The sequence below is a fragment of the Polypterus senegalus genome, chromosome 1 (assembly GCF_016835505.1).
Source record: "Polypterus senegalus isolate Bchr_013 chromosome 1, ASM1683550v1, whole genome shotgun sequence".
In the NCBI taxonomy this organism is placed as follows: Eukaryota; Metazoa; Chordata; class Cladistia; order Polypteriformes; family Polypteridae; genus Polypterus; species Polypterus senegalus.
Genome location: NC_053154.1, coordinates 148,533,177 through 148,545,931, shown reverse-complemented (window position 1 = coordinate 148,545,931; position 12,755 = coordinate 148,533,177). Strand labels below are relative to the sequence as shown.

At 35.0% G+C, this 12,755-nt stretch overlaps 2 protein-coding genes across 7 annotated transcripts in view; one reads left to right on the top strand and one right to left on the bottom strand.

Moving 5' to 3' along the window:
* LOC120533517 (plastin-1-like) overlaps positions 1–3,870 on the bottom strand; it is a 114,124-nt gene extending 110,254 nt beyond the window's left edge. The window contains exon 1 of one of the 2 annotated variants that reach the window (XM_039760438.1): positions 3,699–3,870. In XM_039760438.1, coding sequence (XP_039616372.1) covers positions 3,699–3,841 — 143 coding nt within the window. In that variant the 5' untranslated portion in view covers positions 3,842–3,870. The remainder of the gene's footprint in view (positions 1–3,698) is intronic. The other variant, XM_039760456.1, reaches the window with a different exon arrangement.
* Positions 3,871–4,519: 649 nt separating this feature from the next.
* The window catches only part of atr (ATR serine/threonine kinase), a 108,403-nt gene continuing 100,167 nt past the window's right edge, over positions 4,520–12,755 (top strand). For 2 of the 5 annotated variants that reach the window (XM_039760394.1, XM_039760389.1), the window contains exons 1-5: positions 4,521–4,774; positions 8,126–8,217; positions 8,497–8,649; positions 9,192–10,081; positions 12,576–12,733. In XM_039760394.1, coding sequence (XP_039616328.1) covers positions 4,719–4,774; positions 8,126–8,217; positions 8,497–8,649; positions 9,192–10,081; positions 12,576–12,733 — 1,349 coding nt within the window. In that variant the 5' untranslated portion in view covers positions 4,521–4,718. Of the gene's footprint in view, positions 4,775–8,125; positions 8,218–8,496; positions 8,650–9,191; positions 10,082–12,575; positions 12,734–12,755 lie in introns of those variants that run through there. The other 3 variants (XM_039760407.1, XM_039760398.1, XM_039760395.1) reach the window with 2 other exon arrangements.

Genomic DNA, 12,755 nt, shown 5'->3' with positions numbered 1-12,755 from the left:
TGTCTGTCTTCAGCAGACACCAAAAAATACTAAAAACAAACTTAAAAATCACTTGCAATGTTTTACTAGGCATGATGAAGAAAATGCTAGACAAATTTGAAAACAGTCAGCACTCCACTTATTTCAGTCAGGTGAAAAATGGCTGTATACTCGCTTGAAATCGCATTGCAATGTTTATCATACATCTTGGAATATGAAGTACACAGCCAGAATAAGTTTGACATGCGGGAAGAGAGAACATGGCAAAGCTCAAGAATGTACACATAAACTTTGTAAATTGTCACCATAAAAAATTAGTTTCTACTTAACTTGCTATCTTATATGCCCAGCTATTTGAAATGTGTGTTGCTTTTCACTAATAAATAGTGAAGTAATTTCCTGCCCTGCAACACCATAAACCTGCAAATCTTTTTTTTTGTAATTGAGAATGTAGGCTAACTCTGAGAATTATATCCAATTAAATATATGCAAGCAATATGTGTTATGTACCAAGAAATTATTTATTTTTATATTCACTCAAACTGCTTTTTGGGAGTAGTGCAGTAGGAATGCATTCTCAGGATGCCAAGCTGAAGGGGGCCATTAGTAAGAACAAAACAATTAAGGCACCACTTGGTATAGTCTATATTACTGAAAAAATGTGTGGCAGTTCTAGTGTTAAATGACCACATAAGCATTAAACCTTGAGCATTTTAACATTCTTATTCTAAATACTATTGTATTGTCGGCTGCTCTCCAAATGTAATACCTTGTTCATGCATGGTCTCCATTCAAACCTTTATTGCAACTTTCTGGCTGTATAAATATCACTAAAACTGCTGCTACTCATGCAACTTTGTGAAATTTTATTATATTGTAGCATCCTGGTTCTGGACCAGAAAGGGATATGTTTCTCCAGTGACCAAGGACTGTCAGAAGGGGCAAGGCTACCTGGAGAATCTGGCCTTAAAAGCAGCTTCTGTGGTGGTTTTAGGAAAGGCTTCTCCAACACCAACCAACTTCTGAGAGTTGTAGAATACATTACTGAGGGTGTCAACACGAATGATCTACAGGTGCCATCTTCCACAAAGCCTTTGATCAAGTATAGCATGAGAAACTATTTTATAGACTTTTTCTCAATGGAATCCCTCTGTACCTAATCCGACCGATTTCCTCCTTCCTCTAAAACAGAACATTCTGGGTCAAAATGGAAGGGTACTCCTGCTCAAAAAAGAAAATCACAACTAGGGTTCCACGGGACTCCAATCTGTATCCATTTCTTTGCAGCATATATGTTAGTAACACACTCAAATCAGAAGGCATGATGGCTTAGTTTGCAGGTGATACAGCAATTCTTTATCACTAAAAGACTGCAACATGGCATTGGCACCTTAGAAACCTAGAAATTCCTGAACTTGCCACATTGAGATCAGGCCTAGAAAAAAGCTTGGCTATCCTACTGAGCAAAAGAGTGTTGTCACCATCAAGTCACCATTTGCAATCATAGTTACCCTTCCCTCTTCAGGAGAAGTACAATGAGGATCAAAATCAAAATTTTACTCTACAGAACTACTATTTGTGCCCAAAGATGATATATGCAGTCCCTGTTTGTGATCTTCCTGCAAACAGCCACGTTCAATGCCTCCAAAGAATACAGAATAAAGCACTGACCAAAGCGACCATAATACAAATCATCTAGGAAAGAGCAACTCAGTTCTTCTCCATGTTGACCAAACACCCACAGGTCAACATCAGAAATTTGGTAAACTATGAAGAAAATATGGGCGGCACAGTAGGTGGCGCTGCTGCCTCGCAGTTAGGATACCCGGGTTCGCTTCCCGGGTCTTCCCTGTGTGGAGTTTGCATGTTCTCCCCATGTCTGTGTGGGTTTCCTCCGGGTACTCTGGTTCCCTCCCACAGTCCAAAGACATGCAGGTTAGGTGGATTGGCGATTCTAAATTGTCCCTAGTGTGTGCTTGGTGTGTGTGTGTGTATGCGCCCTGCAGTGGGCTGGCGCCCTGCCCGGGGTTTGTTTCCTGCCTTGCGCCCTGTGTTGGCTGGGATTGGCTCCAGCAGACCCCCATGACCCTGTAGTTAGGATATAGCGGGTTGGATAATGGATGGATGGATGAAGAAAATATACTGTGGAAGACAAAAAAAAACACTAACCCTCCCTGGACATCTGAACACCCACCACAGCTGTAAACAAAACTTGGAACACCATTAACAAATTGTACAATAAATTCTACAGATCTTACACAAAGTGATGAAGGAGTGAGAGAGGCTAAGCCACGAGTCTCCATAGGAATAGAAGATCCTAGGTAGGAAATGTGGGCACAGACAGAACACTTAGGGAAGCACTTCAGATGAATCCCCCAACAACTCCACTTTGGCTGCAGGTGAGCCTTGGGCTTAGACCATGGCCTTGGGTTGGTTCACGGAGCCAGGGGAAATTGAGGCAGATGGATTACCTGTGTTCCTTAGTAAGCATGGTAAAGCAAGACTTGTCATGTATGTACGAGCACAGGGACAAAGCAACCAGAAGCGCAAGGAGCCATGGAAGACTCACATGGTAGCGGGTCGCATTATACAGAGTGCTGAGTTCACTCCCCATCTCTTGCAAAGGTAGATACAATTTTGTAATATGCTTTGTAAAACACATTGAGCTCCATTTGCTATCGAACATGCACTATAAATTTAACTAGTCATAAAAGACATCAAAGAGTGACCATAAACTTGAACGAAGAGTCTGTTAAAATAATGGACAGATGCACTGCTATCACATTCATAGAATACATGACATGGGCACGAGAAAGTATTTTTCATAATATATATTTATATATACTGTATCTACAACTTTTTTGACACATAAAGCTTACTGTTGAGACTGATACACTGATATGTTGTTTTATCTCATACAGGCAATGCAATATGCATACTATAAATATAAAATATATAAATATATACATTATATAAATATATATATAATTATACAAATCTAAATTAACACAACAAAATCTTGGTGTAATTCTTAGTCATTGTTTTATTTCTTCTTAAAAATTGTATTTGGTCTGCTCCAAATATTCTGAAGCTAGTGTTATATTGTGTCATTTTATATATGTAGACCAGAGGGCTAATTGGGGACAGTTTAAAAATAGATTCAGTGACCCTGCAGCGCGTGCTTCACTGAACAACTACAATACCCGTTCCTTAATACCTTACTAAGCAAGAGATCATCTGATCCAAGGCGCTGATCCTCTGCCTTTTCCACATTTAAGCTAGAAAAATGCTGATGATCTCAATAGTTTTCCACTCCTGCAACTTTTGAATTTTATATGCATTTCCTGTATACAGTAACCTGTGAAATCATTGTTGGAACTGACTCTATAGGTTTAAACTGTTCAAAATTAAATTCTAAAATAAACGTTTTTCTGAATTGTAGCATTTCATTTCACACCACGGTTCACAAACCCAGGCCTGCTACAAATAAAATGAGCACACTATTGCACATTACGGGAGCCACCTTGACCCATTTGAGCGACTTTATTTATAGTAATCCAGTTTAACGTCTGGTGCACACATTCCCAATACATTTCATGAGATTGCAATGTTGCAGCTGCCAGTTCAGTTTCTGTTTTCCGCTCAAAGAAAAAAAAACAAGTCATAATCAATACTGTTATTAAAGTACAGTGTACAATTAAAAACAGGTCATTTCTTACTTTGCTTCTGCTTTGTCGTGACCTAGCACACCTCCTCCTTCTGCTTCTTGATATTCTCTCCCATCTACTCGTCTTAGAAATTTGCAACAGGTAGCTACTGACGTCACGCAGGATGGCTTAGCGAACCAATGAAAGCGTCGCATTTCAATTTCCCTTCCGCACTTCAGTCCCTTAATTCCCCCTCACAGCAATGCGCTTTTGTGATGTTTTGTTTTCTCTTCAAATTCTGTGCGTGGCAGTTTACGCATAGTTATTGTATTCCCTGAAATAGTTAACGGATCTAGCTAGAGATCTACATTGGATTGTTTCATTTTGGTTTCTAACCCAGATAGTTATTGTTAATTACTACTTCTTATGTTGTCTAATGTAAGCTATTTATTATTTAAGTTATTTATTTTAGTATTAACAAACAGGTACACAATGATTTCAAGCATTTTAATAGGGACTGGAATTTATAGCGCAGTTTTGGGAAGGCAAATGTAAATGTAGTTGCATATTTATGTTGTATTGCTGACTGCTGTATGCTGACACCTCTTACACAAAAGTGGTTAATGAACATGTAGTGACATTTTTTAAAAGTATATTTTTTTGCAAAATAAATGCATCTGGATTCCGTATAAAATGTTGGTATGCCTATGGTGTTAAACAAAGTAGTGATAGATTCCGTTCTTCTGAACATTTCACTTCACGTCAGCGTTAAAAGATATAAATATGTATCACTGTAAAAATAGACAAATTCTCAACAGATTCTTTAAGTTTTTTTTTTTTTTTACTTAATCGCTTAATACAAATCAGATCGACGCTTCTCCTTTACACGAAATGCTCATTTGAGCCGCGTTATTTCACAGGATGTTTGATCCTCGATGGATGCCGTAGAACGAAGAGCTACGCGCGTATTATGTTGCTTGAGAGGCGGGGCTAGATGTAGCGCACACTGATAGGTAAACATGTGATTCAAAGTACCAAACTGGCCCAAAAGTAAATTTGACGCTGTTTGAAGTGTACATTAAGAAAGCCGCGATGGATCAGGGTCTGGAAATGGCGTCTATGATCCCCGCTTTGCAGGAGCTTGATAGGTGAGTACGTTTGGGGCACACAGAACACAAAGTGAAATGATGGAGTTTAGCTTCCGGCGCTTAGTAGCTTAGACACACTATGCATTACAGAAGTTTCAACCACAAGTTATTTAGGGTGCCCCTGATGTGAAACCTCTTTTATAAGGTTATTATTGTCATTGGTTTTACTTTGGATAGGAAGATTATTAAATACAGTAATACAATGATGAGGGTATCAGGCAAGATAGCTGATTACATTTTAAAAGGTAGGTATTTTTGTAAAGACGTTTTTGGTTAAGTTTAGAACTGAAATAAAGTAGGTATTTTCAGTATGATCATAAGTAGAAGTAAATGTTTGATGTATTTATTTTTCCTCAAAGCAAACTCGTGTGTCCTTCAATACAGACATTTTGGGTATTAATTTACTACTGATATTATTGGAAGTCATAGGCTGTTCTTTGAGAAGAAACACACTCATTGTTTTGCATATGTGAAGCAAAAGGTGACGGATGGGCAGTTGAAAGGGTGCGACATAACGGAGATAGAGGGAATGAGATGACAGTATGGAAGTGGTGGGTGTTGACATGACAAGTACAGGTTTCACCTTATCGGATGTCCAAGGCACCAGAGGAGAAGTGTATAATATAATCCGACGTACTAGGTAAATCTAGGTAATGGCTGTTATGTTGAAAGCTGCTGTCGATATGTAGCTAGTATAATCACATGCATTAGAGCACAGTGCTGCTGAGTTATATTAAAGCTAAGGAGAAAGCATTATTGAAGACAAAATATTAAATTAACATATATACAGAAAATGTTAGGAAATCTTTCTAATGTTTTTGGCAAAAGTGACTTTGATTTTTTGCAAATGTACAATTTTTTGTAAACTGATTTCATTTTAGTTATCCAGGGGCATAGCTTTTGATTGTAATTATCATAAGTGATGTAATCTGCCATTAAATCTCCTAAAATAAACGTACTAAAGCTTCCAGGAGATTCACTAGCACAGGATCCTGCTGGCCCATTTAAAAGGCTGCATGAACTCTGTTAACGTCCATTTACTAAATGTGCATCGAAATCCGACAGCTGCAAGAAGGCTTAGATGTTTTTTCCTCACTTTCATTTTTAATGTTTATCTCAGCATAATGCTTTATATAAATAGTACAGTACTGTTTACATATCTTCACAATTTGATTTACAGAAAAGCTTAGTGACTTGTTCATGCTGACAGTGTATTGAGGTTGTTTATGGGTGTGTGATTTTGTCCTGTTCCTTATTGCTCCTTTTATAGTAATGGCTTGATAAGTTTTGAGTGTGTTTACAACTTGAGAATACAGAAGCTAGATGGCAGACTCAGTTTTCCCAGCATGATTTTTGAGTCTGTTTTTTTTTTGTAATTCCAACTGTAACTTTTTTGCCAGTATATAATACTAAAGTAATTAATGTATTTTAATGTGCATTTCATTCTGTATGGCGGAGTATTGGTGGCCAGTATTCATTTTGTTGGTTTTTAAGTTCTACTCTTCATACTGTGAGCATTTATTAGCAATGATGAGAGATAAAATAAATTATTAATGATAGTTAAACAAGACACATTTTACTGATGAAAGAAACTTTTGCTTTTCACTGTTTGAATATACATTCCTAAAAGTTTGTGACATTTAGTAATATAAATGAAATTTAATATATTGAGTATTGGGCAATGATTTTTTTTGTTAATTATGTAAATGTATAATATTAATAAAACTTCATTTATATATTGCTCTTCATACACAAAATGCAGCTCAAAGTGTTTTACAGAGGAAATAACAAATCAGCCATACAAAGTAACCAAAAAAGGACAATATAATAATAAAATAAAAAGACAGAATATACATTTAAAATGACAAAGTACTAACATATTTTTTTTTTTATAATCTTTTAAAAGTAGTAAATGATAAAGCTTCTCTAATTTCATAGGGTAGTGTGTTCTGCAACTTTGCTGCATTCATAATCGGTAAATGCTGACTCTCCATTACATTTTTAACTCTGGCAATAAAAAAGACTCTTACAATACGAGATTTCAGAGATCTTGTGGGAGTGTAACCAGAATTTTTGTGTTTGTTACCTATAGCAGTGAAATTTTACAATACTTAATGCTTGTTTGAAACCATGTCAAAAAAACAAAAGTCCCATTCTACACATTTTTATTAAAAATTCCTTCATTGTTCAAGTGAAAAATATTCTGCTCTTTTTATTTAATAGATTCAAAAATAATACGGTAACAAAAGCCTTAATATAATGGTATATCTATGAAGTAGTTACTTATCTATAAATTGCGTAAATTAGTACTGGTTTTAGTAAATATCAAAGTACAAGGCAAGGCTTACATTTTATTGTGTGGTAGGCACAATGATTCAGCCAGTGTAAAAATAAATGGGGGATTTCAGCATAGGGCTTCCTAATTTTCTTATCTTATTATTTCTTATTTTCTTTTCTTATTTTGTGTACATTCTAAATTCATTCTCTTTCATTTTTACTCTAGTATACTGCTTTAAATCAAAACTAAAACTTCAAATTTTATTATATCTGTATTGTTGAATTAGCAAATTCCAAGATAATTCAGCATACAGTATATTTCATGTAAAAAAATGTTTTTACAACTTCCTTTTAAAATGTAATTTGTCAAAAACTATTTTGCTAAGTTTGTAACATTTGCTATTGTGAGACTAATAATATTGGGTGCCTCCTATGACCTTTGTTGGAAATTCCTGTCCTCTTTTAATAAGAAGATTGATCTGATTTATACTGAATTTCAAAAAGGTCTATGTGTTCAGGTACAACTGTGTCCATCCCCTATCTTAACTGCAGCTGTTTATTTAGCTTCCCATTGTTGGGTAATCCTACAGTCCATAAGCTTATCATGACCTCAGTTCAGAGTACTGGAGGGCCAGAGCCTATCCTAGTGTCAGAGGGCCCATGTCAGGAACCATCCCTAGGCAGGCTGCCAGTCTATCACATGGCCCATTCACACAGCCACATTTACAATAGGCCAATTAATTAACCAACCACTAACATTTTTGGAGTATGGGAGCAAAGAAAATACACACAGGCTTGGAGAGAACGTCCAAATTCCAGAATGGACATAGACGGGGAGTGAGATTGAAATTCAGTGTTCTACTTGATCACTGAGGCAGAAGTGACATCCACTGTGTTATCGTGCTGCCCTCTTTAGCAGAGACTGCGCTGTAATATGATACGATGAAAGAGAATATTCTTGAGAGATATTATGTAGTAATGAGAAACAGTCAATAATTGTATAAATAAGCACTTAAATATCTAACTTTAAATTGATATATCACAATTTTGTTTTTATCTATTCATGTGCTATAGTGCCAGTCTGATGGACTACAACAATGTTGTGCAGAAGCCACGTCAAATACTTTGCCAATTTATTGACAGAATATTGACAGATGTTGATGTTGGTAAGTAAGAGAAACTTTGTGAGCCTTTACCTTAATAGCTATTTAACTGTTTATCTAGCATAATTTGTGTAGTCTCAGTTTTTGGGTTTTGCATGTATGTTGTATTAAAGTTCTTAGTTTAAGCTTTACTCTTGTAACATATTAAATTAAAAGTTGTTTTATGATTAGATATCATAATATTGGCAATCTACAAAAATGTACTTTGCTTTGTCATATTGTGTTTTAACAGTAGCAAGTACAAAATGCATTAATAAAATATTGTATCTTTCTGCACTACAGTTGCGTTAGAACTTTCCAAGAAGAATGATTCACAACCTGCTTGTTCAATGCTGCTTGATTTTATTCAGCATATTATAAAATCATCACCCCTGATATTTGTGAACCCTGCCTGTGATCCCGAACTACAAATACAGGTTGAAAATAGCTCTTCAGGTATGTCAGGCCTTTTTTAAGTCTCCATTTTCTTTGCCATCTTTCTGGATCATTTGTTACATTTAATTGCTTTTATAGTGTTACAAAATAAAAGTTATTTGAAAATAAAGAATGCAATTTGACATGGTTCAGAACTTATGAATGTTCAGCTACAGCAAAAAGCCAAGTATGTTTCAAGATGTGTTTAGCTAAATGCAGCCGTGGGCAGATGAATGTGTGAAATTGCAGTACAATATAATTTTATTATTTTTTGAAGATAGTCTACCCAAGTGTTTTATAAAATTGCATTTTAAATGTTTTCTCATGCTTTTGCTCTAATATTTGTCCTTGGGTGCTATGTGATCTTTTACTAGCATTATAGCAACAAAGTACTGTATATAAAAATGTAACCATTGGAACAATTGTCTAGTACTTTCTTAGTGTGAATATTTTAAGCTATTGTATTAAAGAAAGATTAAAATTAATTTCAGTGCCATCAATCTTTTACACAAGTTGTTAAGGTATGAGCTAATCAATCTAATTGTATTTTATTCTTTTAATAGAATTCACATTTTGGATTATAAGAAGACTTTTACGTATCATTGCATCCCCTGACTGTGTGATTTTGCATAGAAAAACTGCCAGCGTCATATGTACTGTATTCCAGTTATTCAGAGCCAAAGGCTTAAGGGTATTTAATCTGTTAGTGAAAGAGCTCATTTATCTCTTTCAGGACTTAATGTGTATTCACAAAACTATTTTTCAAGATGGAAAAAATAAAAATCAATGTACCTGGCCAGTTTTAATTAACAGATTTTTTACAGAACCAAAAGTGGCTGTTGAATATTTGACAGAAGCAACATTCCATCTATTTTCAGTATTATCAATTGAACATCTTGAAGAAACACTGCTTCTAATTCTTACAGACCTTCTGCCTGGGCTGTTCTGTAGAAGGCAAGAGATTAGTCTTTGGGAAATAGGCTGTACTCTTTTGCAGTTTGGAAGTCCTAAAATAAAAAGCACAGCCATGAATCTGATAGCTCAAATGATAAAACTTAATGGATTTACTGGGAAAAATCAATTCTGTCTTTTTCTACCTTTTCTTGAGCTTTTACAGTCCTTTGATGGGACTAAAAGAGAAGTTTTGCAGCTGTATGAAAAACCCTTTCAGACGTTAACACAATCTTTTTTTCCACCTGAGGCAGAAGCATACAAATGTATTGAGCCAGTTTATTTAAATATGCTGATGCATAATCTCTGCCAACTGCTCCAGAAAGGCCTGCTTAAAACCCTTGAATCTGAAAGCTTAAAAACATCTCTGTGTGAGTTGTTTCAATACATTGTAAAAGTTGTCCCATTTGGGTATGAATCAGCAACACCCATACGGAAAGAACGTATTAAGAGCGTTTGTGAAGCTTTTATTGAAATGATTGGGACACAAAAAAGCCAGCAGGTGAGTGAATTTGCAATTATATATCTGCACTGGGCATATTTTGTCATGTTGTGATTTTCTTTGTTATTAAAAGATTTTTTCTTTTATTTCTTATTTTAAGCATTTGTTTTGCATTTTGTAATGAACATCATCATATTAAATGATCAGTTTGATAAAAGGTAAATATTTTTATATTGAAAGCATATAAGTAAAATAGTTTATCCAAGACAAAAGTGTGTGTGCTATTGGAATGATTACCTCATGATCACCAATGAGCCATACATTGTCCTGGTACGTTGGGTTTGGCTTGATATGTTGCAGATGAAGCGAGTGGCTAAAATCTAACCTTGCTAGCAGAGGGCTTGTTTTGTATGTTGTGATGCATATTAGATTTGCTATTTTGATGTTCCAGTACAAAATCAAACAGTTTACAATGAACATTGTCAAACTTATTCTTGAAATTGTACCATGCCAAGAACATTTAGCAGTCTTTGTTTTTTGTTAAGGCGTCTATTCTGCTTCTAATTGTAAAGTATATTGATTTATATTATACATTGTGGCTATTTAAATGTCTGAAAGAAAGGTCTATATATCATGAATTGCAGGGTAGCAATACAATTGCATTTTCCAGTGGAAGTTTAAATTATCTATATAGTCAGTGAGATTATTCGATTTAAACAATTTAATTCAGCATTGGTTAATGATTAACATTCCTGCTATAGACCACTGATATGTACATGGAGTCTTTCTTATGAACTTTCTCTTATGGTAGTAGGCTTATAAATATCCACAATAACTTTTAATCTCTTCTTTTTCAGTTCGGTGCATTTGATAGATTGGCCTGTGATAAAAAAGATTGCACTTATAAAAGAGGGCACAATGTATTTGTTTAATATGTATTTTGTTGAATATATGTATTGCTTTGCTTGTTCATGTTGTAAATATAAATAGAGTAGGGAGGCAGGTGAATGGCTTGTTTGAAGTGATTTTACAGCCAGCTGCAGACTGAATCGTACAGCTATGGTGGGTGCCAGGCTTGTCAGCTGGATATAGACAAATATAAACTCAATAACTGGAATCAAAAATAATATATATGAAGAAAAATGTTTTGTTCAATGGTCATCATATTGTGGAGATATACCCAGTACGTACATGGCAGAGTTGTCAATATGTTATCGGGCAGAAACAGATGATACTTTTAATTACCTTTAATTTAGCACGTGGCTCTATAAAGTACCAGTAAACATAACATATTTTGCTTAATCAAAGATTGCTCTTTTCAGGAACATAATAATTCAAAGTATGTCCTGACTGGTGTCTTAAAAAGTCATGCCTTCATTTTTTAAATTGCTTAGTAAACTGTTCCCAATTTGTATAACAGGATTTGTCCCTATCCAGTCAACACAGTCACAGATAGTGGTGAATTCTGGAAACTATTTTGAGAGCTTTGTAAGGGAAAGGGAATCAGGTTAAGGTAACACACAAGTACATCACAACCCAGGCACTCACCACAGCTAGGTGGAATAAAGGTGCAATGAGTTCTGACAGGATTTATTTTGATTTAATTTTTTTACTACACAAAATCTTCAATTTTGGCAGGGGTGTGTAGACTTTTTCTGTCCTCTGTTTGTGTATATATATTTTTTATTCACATAGAAATTAAACAAATCCAAGTCTGAGCCAGTTTTTAATAAATGTTGATATGTGCTGACACCAGGCATGTTGTGCAAATAACACATTTATTTTATGATTATTTCACATTACCAAATTAATTAAAGTAGAACTTTTAAAATATTTGGGAGGACAGCACCCTGCATTACAAACCGCCGCTGCCTGTTAGTCTCTTTGAGTGTTATATCCTGTCTTGCTTTGGATCATTTATATTCCTCCACAAGGCTTGATATAGTTATAGTCACTGCTCATCTTTTAATGTTGTGTGGAAAAACATCCAGTTTTGTAGGTAAAATGTTACAAAAATCAAATTGCATTCCCCATATTCAATTTTTGAATGTTCTAAGTACCTCTTATTCATTGATATACAGCATTATGCAAATACATATTCGTTTATGTAGTAGCATGTATAGAGAAATTATAGACCCAGATTTGAAAGGAAATGATTGGGATATGAAGTTGACTGACCTAAAAGAGCTTAAACATTTCAGCAGTCATTGAGTAATGACTGTTACTAAGAAAAGTGCCTCTGCTGAGTGATTTGTCAGTGGATTGCTAATTCTGTATTTGATGGCTTTTTTCACAAAATTCTTTGTGATTTTTAACAAGATCCAAATTTCCTACCCTACCAACTGATTAGATTTTGAATAACAACAACTGAATACATTGTTCGATTTTACATCTTGACTCTCTTCAAAAAAAGGAAGCAAAGGAAGCAGTTTTTGAGTTTATTTATGACCGACTATTCATTAAAATGTACAATTATTTACTTCCCTAATCTATCATTTATTCTTTTAAGATAAATTAACATGTTTGACACATGACACCTGTTTCTTTTTTTAAGTGTTTAGTAAATTGCATACATGCAGCCCTGAAGAGTGAGGTGATGGAGTTATGTCAATTATCACATTCCAACATTTATGGAAGTGAGGAAATTCCTGCCAAACGGTCACGCTTAGCCACAGGGAACAAAGATGCTAAGCAAGTCAAGTGTATTTCTAAGTAAGAAAAACATTTTTCTTTG